The 12,503-nt window shown below is 39.6% G+C and overlaps 2 protein-coding genes across 2 annotated transcripts; both read right to left on the bottom strand.

Annotated features, from left to right (window-relative positions):
• Window positions 1-287: 287 nt before the first annotated feature.
• Window positions 288-4,298, bottom strand: LOC115749198 (protein phosphatase 1 regulatory inhibitor subunit PPP1R7 homolog). The gene is made up of 6 exons (XM_030685922.2): window positions 3,938-4,298; window positions 2,997-3,227; window positions 2,595-2,741; window positions 2,340-2,482; window positions 2,070-2,184; window positions 288-781 (listed from the first exon to the last, which is right to left on the bottom strand). The coding sequence occupies exons 1-6, from the start codon at window positions 4,226-4,228 to the stop codon at window positions 701-703; spliced, it is 1,008 nt and encodes a 335-aa protein (XP_030541782.2). The 5' UTR covers window positions 4,229-4,298; the 3' UTR covers window positions 288-700.
• A 4,235-nt stretch (window positions 4,299-8,533) lies between these two features.
• On the bottom strand, window positions 8,534-10,250 carry LOC115749218 (pentatricopeptide repeat-containing protein At1g77170, mitochondrial). Its single transcript, XM_030685947.2, has one exon. The coding sequence runs from the start codon at window positions 10,118-10,120 to the stop codon at window positions 8,681-8,683; it is 1,440 nt and encodes a 479-aa protein (XP_030541807.2). The 5' UTR covers window positions 10,121-10,250; the 3' UTR covers window positions 8,534-8,680.
• Window positions 10,251-12,503: the final 2,253 nt, after the last annotated feature.

Below are 12,503 nucleotides of genomic sequence, written 5' to 3'. Positions count from 1 at the left end.
AAACTAACTAAAGCGACCATTATTTTTTGCCCCAAAGATAAACTATCTGAGAAGGTAAATTAAGATGAGAGTAAATTGTCTACAGATGATTGGGGAAATCCCCGAGAAAGAAAATTTCTATTAACCTTTACATATCTCATCAGATATCATTCGGATGGAGTGATAGGCATATGCAAAAAGCATTAGGAAATAGGAAAAGCATAAATTCTGGAATCGGGTGAAGATGAGTCACCGGTGTCCATTTTACAAAGAAAAACTTAGTATCATCATTTGAACGCCGTCCTCAAAACTCGGAAGAAAGTCGCTTTAAATACACATTCAACCAACATAAGTATCCCATGTCCATCGTCTTGCATTAAAATTTTGGCACACAACCAAGGGTAGAGGGTTTGGCTTAGAGATAGGAAAAGGCAGCAGCAAGGAACTGGAACCCATAAATTTTTTCTTGGAACAGATAAAGAAAATTGACAAAAATATCTGAAGCTTTCCACCTGTGATGAAAGCAGGAATCTCGCCATGCTTAGGGTCAGGAAGCATTGCTCAGCAGGAAACTGAATCAGTCTGCTAAGGGCCCCATTAACATCGCAGCAAATGGCAATGCCAATGAAAACCGAGGATATGCTTTGTACGATCAAGGGCCTTGGAAACATTGCTCGCACAAAAGTTGCAAATCTTCTCATCTATGAGAAACTGAGGATCACTAAGCAAATATTTTCGAATCAATTTGCTCAACGTTGGGGAAGATTTGCTTCAATGTGGTGAAGTAGTTTGGAGATTTCACCTGAAAAAGAAGGAGCAGGTAGGATTAGAGATGTGGAAGCTCAGATATTGAACATATAGTCAACTACGGCGCAACCAAAACCGAAAAATTAGTCACTAATCCACCTTTCTATCTCTGTTAAAAGCAACACATCAACATCAACATCACTTTTATCCCAAACTAATTGGGGTTGGCGGTCGATGAACCCAAAAATAAATAAAATACAAGCAAAGCAGGAAAAAGAAATAATATATATATATATATATATATATATATATATATATATATGAAAAAGGACTAAAAAGGATAGTCTGGAATATAGGAATTCTGCCTAATAACTTTTTTCCGTCCTAAGACAAACCGTACGCCAATCTATTTCCCACTTCATTAAATCTTGTTTTATTACTTTTCCCCATGTAAGTTTCGGTTGACCTCTTTTTTTCTTCATATCATGCTCTCGATAATAAACTTCTGTTTTTACCGGAGTATCTACGGATCTTCGAAGAATATGCCCAAACCATCTCAATCTATGTTCTCTCAGCTTTTCTATCACCGGTACTATTCCAACTTTTCGTCGAATATCTTCATTTCTTATCTTATCCTATGTTCTAGACTGTCTCTGTTAAAAGCAACTGACTTAAAAATTGCCAAATGTTACCCTCAGAAGATTTCCAGCGGTTCCAAATGAATATGTCCAATGCCTTGCAGTATATTATAAGATTTTCATGTGAGACACCTGACAATTATAAAGCCATGCGTGGACAGGTTTAGATCAACCATTGAACAAGAAACTGAGCAAGATCAGGAGTCATAAGCAACACGCCGAAGGACAAAACCACGAGGCTCGGTATGGGACGGGCCAAAGCAGAAAATATCTCAGTGAGTTAATCCAGAATGTTATAATATGGTATCCCATCCATATCGTAATGACCATGGAAATTGCAGCAATACCAATAACATAGGAAGAACGAGCCATGTAAGCATTTTCAGTGGGAAAATAGCAGTATTGCTTTTGCTAATCTGTAATTCTTGAATCTTTACAAATTTTAAGTATATTAGGGATAAATTCCCTAAGCAGTCTAAAGGTATGGTGCTCACTATGACTGGTTCAATTTGAGTGCATGACATGTCATCCACAAAAACAAAAGAGTACGACATATTGCAGAATCATGAAACATCAACCCAAAGGGGGATGTGACCAACATAAGAAAATTACTCTGAAATACATCCTTTTATGGATATGATAGCACAGCAAGATAAAGAAATCTTGAACAAACTGAATCAATTACTCAAGTTGCAGATAACATACACATGGATTGTTCTCAAGATAGAGAGTGGTAAGTTTCTCTCTTGAACCGGCAACAGCCCCAGCAATACCTTCAAGTGATTCTATCTGATTGTCATTAAGCCATAAATCTTCTAACCTGCAAGTGATGATCAAAAGAAATACAAACATGCAACCAACGCACCAATCAGAAGAAAAGTCTAAGCTCCAATCAACAGTCAAATCAGGAAATAAAAGTACATCTTCAATTACATGAAAATGTGATCGAAGGAAAATCTTAAGAAACGTAGATACCGTGTAAGACTCTGAATGTCATCAATAGACTTCAGTTTATTTGACGACAGATCTAATACACGAAGATTGACCAAAGTTGACAAGCCTTCCATTTTTTCAATGCCATTGTGGCTCAAGTACAATTCCTCAAGAGCAATGCATCCCTACAAATTTTGTCCTCATCATTACCCAAATTTCATTGATAGTGTATGAAATTACTGCAATATCATTGCAGAAATGCTCAGCTTGAGGACCAAACAACAGGCCATGTTGTACCTCGAATCCTGCCATAGAGGTCAAACGATTGCTTTGCAAGCTAATCTTCTTGATGCATGTCAGCCCACATAAACTGACTGCTTTGATACGATTCCTTCCCAGCCACAACTCTTGTAAGTTAACGAAATTTTGCAAGTTCTCCATTACCTGAAACAGAAGGTTCACATCTCATGACCAAAAAACTACTAAAGAGAGTTCAAATAGACCATTGCGTCTTCAATGCCGACTGCTACACCCTTATTCAGTGTATACAACCATAACTTGTATCCGTGCTGGGGACAAAGACATCTGTTAATAACACAAGGTGCATGATCTTGATGTACCAAAATTGAGGTTTGTAACTAAGATCGCTTAAATATTTATTCCCAACAATTGGTTTTCTCTAAAGGTAAGAACAATCACCCTCAATCTGTTAGAACCGAGTTCAAGAATCTGAAGGTCAGCAAAGTGATCAATCTCCTCTATTTTCGGTACTTCATTCTTCGATACATAGAGCTCCTTGAGAGTGCTGGAGACCTTGGACAACCCGCTCAATGAGGGAATCTCATTGAAGGCGACATCAAAAACCAAAAGCCTCCTGAATATGCTGGCATCAGGTATCTTTGTTAATTTGTTATCCCTAAGCACTAGTTCCTGCAGAATAAAAACTACTTGTTACTCCAAAGAACCAAAAGCAGTGAAACCTACATGTGATGCAAATCTTCCAGCTTTTTCTTAATCAGTCCAAGGAAGAAAAAGAATATGGATTTCACATCAACACAGCAAATGTCCACAAAGTCTGCATAATAAGAACTATACAACAGCTACCACTGTGTAATTGCAAACAAGATACAAAACTTTTCTTTTTCTTTTTCTAGTTTCTTTCCCAAGGTCAGCTAGAGGAACTCCCTGTCCCCAACCAGAATCACTTTCCTCCCCACTTTCCACCTTTCTGCGCCATTCTGTCAAGAGTTCTGCCATAAGTTCTTCTCTTAGTTTCACCTCATGCACTTAGCTCCAACCTAAGCACTACGTACTCTATTGGAAAATGCGACGCCTATATAAAATCAGTCGCACCAAAGCACCGAAAAGGATCAAGTTCAATGAATGATCTACCTATTCGTTTTCCTTCCAATGTTATGTCAAGGCGGTGAACCAGCGCCCATTAAAAATTCTTCGCCTACCCTCCACTACTGTTTTAACATACATTTTCTCAGTACAGACGCCATTTCATAAAAAATCAATCTTCACCGAACAGCAAGAGCAAATAAGCAGGCATTCACTTAATCAACCGGCCAAAATACCTTATTGTATAGGTATAAACCACAACCTTTAAGATTCCCGAAAAGAAAAGAACCGAATACCTCGAGGCCGGACAATGCCTCCCAGCCAGAGATAGCCACGGCGGCATCGTCGTCGATCAGATTCTGGCGAAACGAGAGCTTTCTCAGGTTAGACAGCTGCCCGATTCGCGGGTCGAGGCTCGTGAGGCGGTTCGCGGTCAAGTCCAATTCGGTCAGAGTCGGAGGGAGCTCGACCGAGCTGAGATCGTGGAGCTGGCTGCTCGTGAGGTCGAGGACCGCCACGGGCCCCTCGTGCTCCGCCGCCGCCGGATCGTCGGCGTCCGACGTCGATATGGTCTGGCTTTCCTCCATGCCTTGCGATGATCGATTGAGAGACTTCGACGAGGGAAGAGGAATCTTCTTTCGTTTGTTTCGGCTTTGGTTTTTTCCTTTTTCCCTTTTTTTTGTGTTCAGTTGGCGTAATCGTTGCGTGGAACAAGCATTGGGCCGGTGAGCCCCTTTTTCTTATTGGGCTTCCGAAAGCCCAATTGGTCCTTCCCATCAAATTCTATGTAACTGGAAAAAGATAAAATACAAGTAAGAATTTTAGGATTTTTTTTTCTAAATGATCTATTTTGTCGCTTACAAGAATGAACGAATGAAAAGTATTCTTATTATTTCATGAAAATTCTTAGACATAAGATGTTATTAACAATAAAGACAGCGACTAATGGGTTTAAGAAGTATAAGCGATCATTCTTAGGAAAATAGTTTACAAGTTTCTCATTTTTCGAGAAACAATCACAACCTTTAAATTAATTGAGGATCAACCACTGTGGTATTGCTTGAGTGGCTCTCTTCCCATTTGGGAAGAGAGAGGTGGGGGGTTCGAATCCCCACCCTTGAGGGAAGTGGGGTGGGGACGCGTGAGTAGGGAGCAAGATTTCGTAATTTGCACATGGCACATAGCGTACATAGTATGGCTTGTATAATAGAATATAATTGTATAGAATCAGCCAAAAAAAAAAAAAAAAAACTAATTGAGGATCTATTAATAATATTCCACCAATTAGGGTACCTTTGTTTCACAAAAAATTAAGATACGAAAAATATTTTCTGAAAAAATGATTCTTAAGACCGCTTAGAAAAATTAGTTAACGAAAATATTTTCATTGTCGAAAATTATAAAAATAAAATAAAATATTTCATGAAACAAACACATCCTTGCATATTAAAATTGGGGAACAAGCCACTGACTTGTCCTTCAGCTTCATGCCACTGACGAGGGCAACCCATTATTGAACAGCTAAGCTAACGTAAGCATTGTCCGCCTCGCAAAAACTCAGGACTTTTCTCCCAAGAAATACTAGAAGGACTAGACTAGAGATGTTTTAGTGAGGAACTGGACAAAGCCAAAGTATATAAACAAGCGAAAGTAAATCAAATACAAGGAGCAAGGAAAGAGAATTTGCTCCATCAATTTATAGTGGTTCGGCCCAAACTGGGTGCTTACGTCCACTCCCCGAACCTCGCCGGGAGTTTAAATCCACTATCTCAAAAAAAAGGGATGTACAATTTGGTAAATGAGGAGCCAAATACTCCGGCACAACTTTGAATTCATAGCCTGTACAAGTGAATTGTCTTCTCAATGGACAGTAGCAAGCCATTTTACCAGCCATTTGCAGCTTCAAAACCAGTTTACTTGGGGTAAATCCTTTCCACAGCCTGTCTGGTCAATATGATCACTCCCATAGGACAAGGCATCCGGTCGTGATTTGATCTGATCTCCTTCATAAAAACCTAAGATTGACTTCAGTTCATGCTGTTTTAGGATTAGTTCTTCTTCGTTGGTCCTCCGCAACAGCAGGACTATTCGGAACCGCCCGTTTGGCAGCCTACGGCTGAGTCGAGTACCGGGTACCTCACTAGCTGTCCGTCTGGTTCAGTGGCTCGCTGTGCATTTGGGAACGAGACACCTTGAAAAGCAAAAATAGTTCAAACCCACCTTGACTTCTGGCAGAACTTGCACAATAACTCTCGTAATGCTTAAATGATCCTATCAACAGTCTAGAACAGCAATACGATGTGCTTGTTCCACATGATCAGATTACAACAACTGTCTGGGAATCACAGCGCTATTGTTCGCTCCAAACATTCATTTGCATGCAGATGCAACCAACTTGGGCCAAATCAATTCATTTTTGTAAACAGGTCTAAACAAATCAACAAGTCTTAGTGCCTTATGCAAGACATTATAATAGTGGTCCATACAGAATAAGACATATAAGAAGATTGTACCTGCAAAGCATTGTACAAAAATTTGGAATATTTTCCCAAGTGAGACTTGCAGGACTCGAATGAATGAGCAGATGAAGAATCTTTTTATAATGTATAACCGGCAATCTTCCTACTCTAGTTACCGTTCTTCGAAAATCCCATTTCCACACGTCCAGAGCCGAATCAGACGAGATCCGGAGAAATCCGTAAAAAGCCAAAGAATCCAGTAGTTAAAGTAAGTTCACACATTAGAGACGAGAATAGCCAACAAGAAGGCATACCATTGTTTACATCTGCAATGTCGCCGAGCACATTTTTGATAGCATCTTCAGTAAGGCCCTCTTGATTCAATCATCACACCAACAAATGTTGACCTCTTTGACAAACCTTTCGATTATACCTATAAGAATCAGATCAACACGCGACCACTTTCTTAAGGAGAAAAAGAGATGATAGACTGAGCAGATGAAGGAAAAGAAAAGCATCACGATGTTTCCTCACCCATCATAAAAAAGGTAGCATTGCCAAGAGTCTCTCGTGAAAAACGTTTTCTTGAACCAGGTCTAGACTGAAAAGTTATGAACAAGAAATATTCATGGTAAAATACCATGTCCACACAATATTTCACAGATCATTGGATGAGACTGTAAAATAGTATGCGAAAGGAAACAGATGATTACAGGAAGCATGGCCCTATCATGATCTTGTACTTGTCGCCCAACGACGATGATAACCACGAAGTGGCACTTGATTCTTTTGGCCCCCATCGTCAATCCAATGAATAAATACCCTGAAGAGAAAATCGGTATGGATGAACATTACCAGTGTCGAAGGGAATAAGAAGGAGAAGGTCGAAACGATACAAGTTCCAACTAAAATCTTAGACGGGAGAGTCAAGACTCTAAGGGGTCTTGCTTGCTTCGCCATGACTATCATAAGAAGACCGGAGGAGAGACTGAGACGAGAGCGTGAGAGAGTGGATGGGGTAAGGAGAGAGCGGTTGACTGAAACGGAGTGACGGAGGGATGTGAAGAAGCGGAGCGAAGAGTGTTTAAATAGTGAGAAAATGGCGGTGAAATGTGATCCGTTAAGTTACATTATCTGTTTTTATGCGTAACAAATCTTTGGTCAAGGACATTGCTAATATGATAGTGGCACCGTGGTATAACACTTTCTGCTATGGGAAACTAATACATAAATAACATTATTTACCGGTTAAAGCAATTTTTAATTTGACAAGGAGAAGGAGATTCAAGAAATTGAAATGAAGGGTCAAGAGGGAAAAAATAAACCGAGTCAGGAGTGCCAATCGATATACGATGACGATGAGGATTGTGGATTGCCAACGTATAAACGAAATTTGGCATCGTAAAGACCCATTTATAAATGGGAACTTCTAAACGAGTTATGTACATGCTACAAAGAAAAGTTTCATCTGAAATTCGGTTGTGTGTTTTTCCTTTATAAACATGGATGCCATTTCAATGGTGTATACCATTTTTTTGAGGCGTTAGATACAGACATACGAAAATACTTAATCTTTTTTTTTTCAAAATTGAAAAGTAAACTTTATGATCTTCCGTGCTTTCAAAAATCATGGAAATTAATATATGATTATTCATGTCAATAGTTATTGACTTATTGATTTTAAGAGATGTTGGACACTTCAATGTAAAACCATAGTAATCAACAAGTCAGTGATATTTTTTTAAGAGATGTTGGATAGTGCATTGTGTCCAGATCCTGTGGAGCAAGAATCTGGAAAAAGTGCTTCACTCAAGCATTCTCAGTTAATCAACAAGTCAGTGATGTCCCCCTCTTCTCCTTTGCTCTTTCCATAGCAAGAAAGAGGCAACATTGTGAGTTAAGTGCAGCTTGAAAGCCATAATAGTGAGCAAATCCATCAAACGATTCTGAAATCAAGTAAGAACGGACGTCAAAGTTGAGTTGCTATTGATTAATCTGAAACGAATGCGAATAAAATAATTGAAGCAGTTAATCCAGAAGAGACAAAAAGAATGTCCTCTAGAGCAGATTGAGACTATGAGCAACCTGCAATATGAAACCTTGCCGCTTTTCTCCAGTAAATTCATCAGATTTCCAGTCTCCAACTTCTATGAAGCAGCTCACATGCTATTAGCACTGTGAATGCCATTACGCTGAAGCATCAATGCACTGTCCCTTCATAGCTTCTTATCCGACGTGAACAACTTATCTTATGCTTTTCCCAGGAAGAGAAAATCCAAAAGAACCAATCAATCTTTTTTGATACAGTACCTCAACAAGATGTGCCCATGAATCTGTTTTTCCTTCTTATTAAGTTAGGCTAAAATCAGCTAGCCAATATCATAATGTTGGCTGTTGCAATAAATGGGCAAAAAGAGATTTCCCTCCAAACCGTACTAAAACTTTCATCACTATGGGTTTCCAAAGAAGATTAAGACACTTGTGAAGATTTTGAGAACTAAAATTTGATAATTCCAGGCTGCCTTAAACTAACAACTATTCACATAGCTATGAATGCTGATGACTTCAGTCTATCAGATATCATTCTGAATTTGTTCCCAAGCTATAACCTGGAAGCTTAGGGAGTCTTCTCTGCTTCATCACCACTCTCATTTCCTCCACTTCTTTCCACATACCTTTGCTGCCATAGATATTAGACAGTACCACATAAACCCCGTCATTCCACGGTTCCAACTCTTGCAAATGCTTAGCCACCCATTCGCCAATTTCCACATTTTCATGCTTCTCACAAGCACCCAACAGACATCCATAGATAATCGAATTCGCCTTCATTGGCATCCCTTCCACCATTTCTTTAGCCTCATCAAGCATTCCAGCTCTTCCAAACAGATCGACCATGCAACCATAATGCTGTAAACGAGGCCTTATTCCATAAAATTTCTGCATCATATCGAAATAACATTTTCCCTCTTGCACCATCCCTCCATGCACACAAGCACCAAGTACTCCAACAAAGGTCACAAAATTAGGTGTCACGCCAGCCTCTCTCATGCAACGAAAGCATTCGAGAGCATCACTTACCAGCCCATGCATTGCATAACCCACGATAATAGAAGTCCAGGACGAAACATTTCTTCCCTCCATCTCGAGAAAAACTTTGTATGCTAAGTCCATTCGACCGCATTTACCATACAGGTCAATAAGGGAGTTGAACATCAAAATATCACCTTTCTCGCTATTTTTAGCCTGAAAAACATATTTGTGCAACTGAAGTGCCAAATCTAGGTCCCCAATGCTTCCACAAGCTGATGTTACACTGACCAAAGTCACATCATCCAACACGAAACCACTTCTCCGCATTTCTATGAACAGGTCGACAGCTTCCGTCGAGCGCCCACCTTGGGCAAGACCTGCTATCATGGCATTCCAAGAACCCAACTTTCTGTCAGCATTTTCATCAAACACCTTGCGCGCATCACCGAAATCTCCTGCTTTGGAGTACAAGCTGATGAAACCACTCTCACAGAACTCATTACACTCCAACCCATGTTTCACGGCGACACCATGGATCTGCCTACCAGCTTCAAAATCAAAAGATTGGCATAGTGCCTTCAAAACAATCGGAAGAGTGTAAGAATCTGGCGAAACGCCTGCTCTCGCCATGAATGCGTAAACAAGCAACGCCTTTCTTGGGGCGTCTAGCCTCGTGTAGGCTCGTATGATGTTGTTCCAGTGAAACGCGACAGGATTCGCATCCAATAAGCCAGAGCGGATCACATGGGCGTGTATCTGGCTCAATCCTTGCTTGTGACCGCATTCGGTCAAGAGGGCCGCTACCATTTTGGCGTGGGCTTGGGTTGAGCTCGGTGAATCAGGTTGCCATCGAGATTGAGCGTGGAGGTAAGACACGGAGGACGCATCGCCGAAGTGGGTGCTGTGACCGAGAGCGCAAGAGGTCGAGAGCCGTCTTCTTGAATTGAACTTGGAGAGCCCCCGTAAAAGGTGATGAAACGAGATCATACGCTAGACGATTTCAGTGCGCAAAATCCGAGTCGATCAGCGCAGATCGCAGCAAAGATAACTTATAGGCAACCTTTGCAGATGCTCCAAGTAACATTTCCAGGACAGTTCCGACAACCTTTGGTACATATTTCTGAAGTAAGTCGACTTACACCTTTAGGAAAATTTCAATTTGTTCCCCACTAACTTAGGCATTGATGCACAATAAATCCCGAACTTTAAAAAGTTACATTTTAAACCCCACCCCAAATGAATTTGCATTTCCTCATATATGTTAATACCGTTACTTTTACCATGGGCATGCATCGCGCATTTTGACGTTAAAGCTACTATCGAAATAAATGGATTGATACTTCTTCTTACTTCTAAGCAAAGTATAAATTCGAAATTAGAAAAAAAAAAAACACAGTGCAATTTCAGAAAATTTTTGGAATCATTTTTTTTTAATTCTACCCCGTACTTTTTTTTTTTTTCTGGTTCTATACTATCATATTATACTATACAAGCCACATTACGTCCGCTATGTGTCATGTGCAGGTTGCGAAACTCTATTCCCTCCTCACACATTCCCACCCCACTTTTTCTCTCCCTTACTCTCGAAGGTGGGGATTTCGAACTCCCCACCTCCCTCATCCCAAATGAGAAGAGTGATCACCGATTCTACTAGTACTTTACCTGGTCTTCTTCGTTTGAACCTCTGGACAAGATAAGATACATATATCTCTAAGCCGAGATATTGTTATAAAAATTGGTTACAAATATTTTTCTTATTTATAAAAAAGCAGGAAACTAGAAATGAGAGTAAGCTAACTCACATCAAAGGATCTGTTGAATCCCAACAACCATAAAAAAAAAAATGGAAAGAAAATCCTAAGAGGTAATTGGCACTTTAAAAAATTACTTTGCAGGATAACTTCGAATGAAATCTTTATTAAGGCGCGCATGACAACAATTTTGAAATAGAAATTCATTTTATAACGTAACTTCTAAAGCATTTTCTTTGCTTCATAAGTAATTTTGGAGACCCTCAAAAAAGTAAAAAAAAAATTACTTCTCTTCAGAAGTAGAAAAAATAACTATTGCTAAGAAGCAGAAGTTGATTTCTACGGTAGAAATGTTGCCATGTACACCCTTAATTTCGCTAAGTAACAATTATCATGTTAGCAATACTATTCACTAGAGCAGATGCTGCTGTCAAAAATGTGCTCGGCGACATTGCAGACGTATACAATGGCATACCCTGTTCTTGGTAATTCTCGTCCTCTCATGCGTGAACTTACTTTAACTACTGAATTCTTTCATCAGATTCGGATCGGGACGTGTGGGAAATGGAACTTTCGAAGAACAGTAACTAGGGTTGGAAGATTGCCAGTCATAACATCATAAAAAGATTTTTCATCACCTCATCCATTTTGAGTTCTGCACATCTCGCTTGGTGAAATATCCCAGAATCATGGACAATGCTCTGCAGATAGAATCTTCTTCTATGGCTGATTCTTTGTGGGAAAGCCATTTGCTTGGACAACTGTTTCGGCAGTCTTCGATATAATACAAGGGTTTACGAAGAACTGGTACAACTTGAGCTGAAGTCAATCTTGGAGCTATGAACGACACCAGACAGGCTGTGGAAAGAATCTACCAGCTCACCGTGTCCCTCGAGCTCGTCAACTGACCTTGTTTTTAAGTAAATCGATTTTGAAGCTTCAATGGCTAGCTTTTAGTTAGATTTTTCACATATGGGTGAGGTCTTTCTCGAGTTTCTTTTAGTAGGAAAGCAGTGATGTTCTATTGGAGATCTGCTGAAACAGTTGTGCAACTGGCTTTCTATTGTCTATGGAGAGACGGCTCACTTGTCCGAGTTATGAATTCAAGTTTTGCCAGAGTATGTCGCTTATCCTTTACTTGATTGAGCAAATTCTCTAGTTTTTGCTATTATGATTGATTTATTTCCCCAGCTACTCTACTTGTGCTCAGTCTTGCAGATCATTTGGCATCTTAATTTTAGTGTCTGTACTATATTTTGGGAGAAAAGTTGAGGCTTCCCTAGAAGGACGACATGGATGTTGGCTTAGCCATCCAACAATTATATTTTAATAATAGGCAGGATATTAAACATCCATACAATCATATCGTGTTATTCTCCTAAATTAAGGAAAATTACCAAAAAAGTTCTAAATCTATTGCAATTGTGCCAATTTAGTTCTAATTTTTTTTTTGGTAACCTTTTGCAATTGTGCCAATTTAGGCTATCCGGCGACTTTTGGCTGGCCGGCCGACGACCTAATATTTTAATTATTTTTCTCTTTTCTTTTCTTTTCCTTTTCTTATTTTATTTTTTTCTTCCCTTCCCCTTCACTATTCTTCGGCTTCAACTTCCCTATTC

This window comes from Rhodamnia argentea, chromosome 4, assembly GCF_020921035.1.
Source record: "Rhodamnia argentea isolate NSW1041297 chromosome 4, ASM2092103v1, whole genome shotgun sequence".
NCBI lineage: Eukaryota > Viridiplantae > Streptophyta > Magnoliopsida > Myrtales > Myrtaceae > Rhodamnia > Rhodamnia argentea.
Note: the sequence above shows the minus strand (reverse complement) of the source record. Positions and strands in the feature narration are given on the sequence as shown.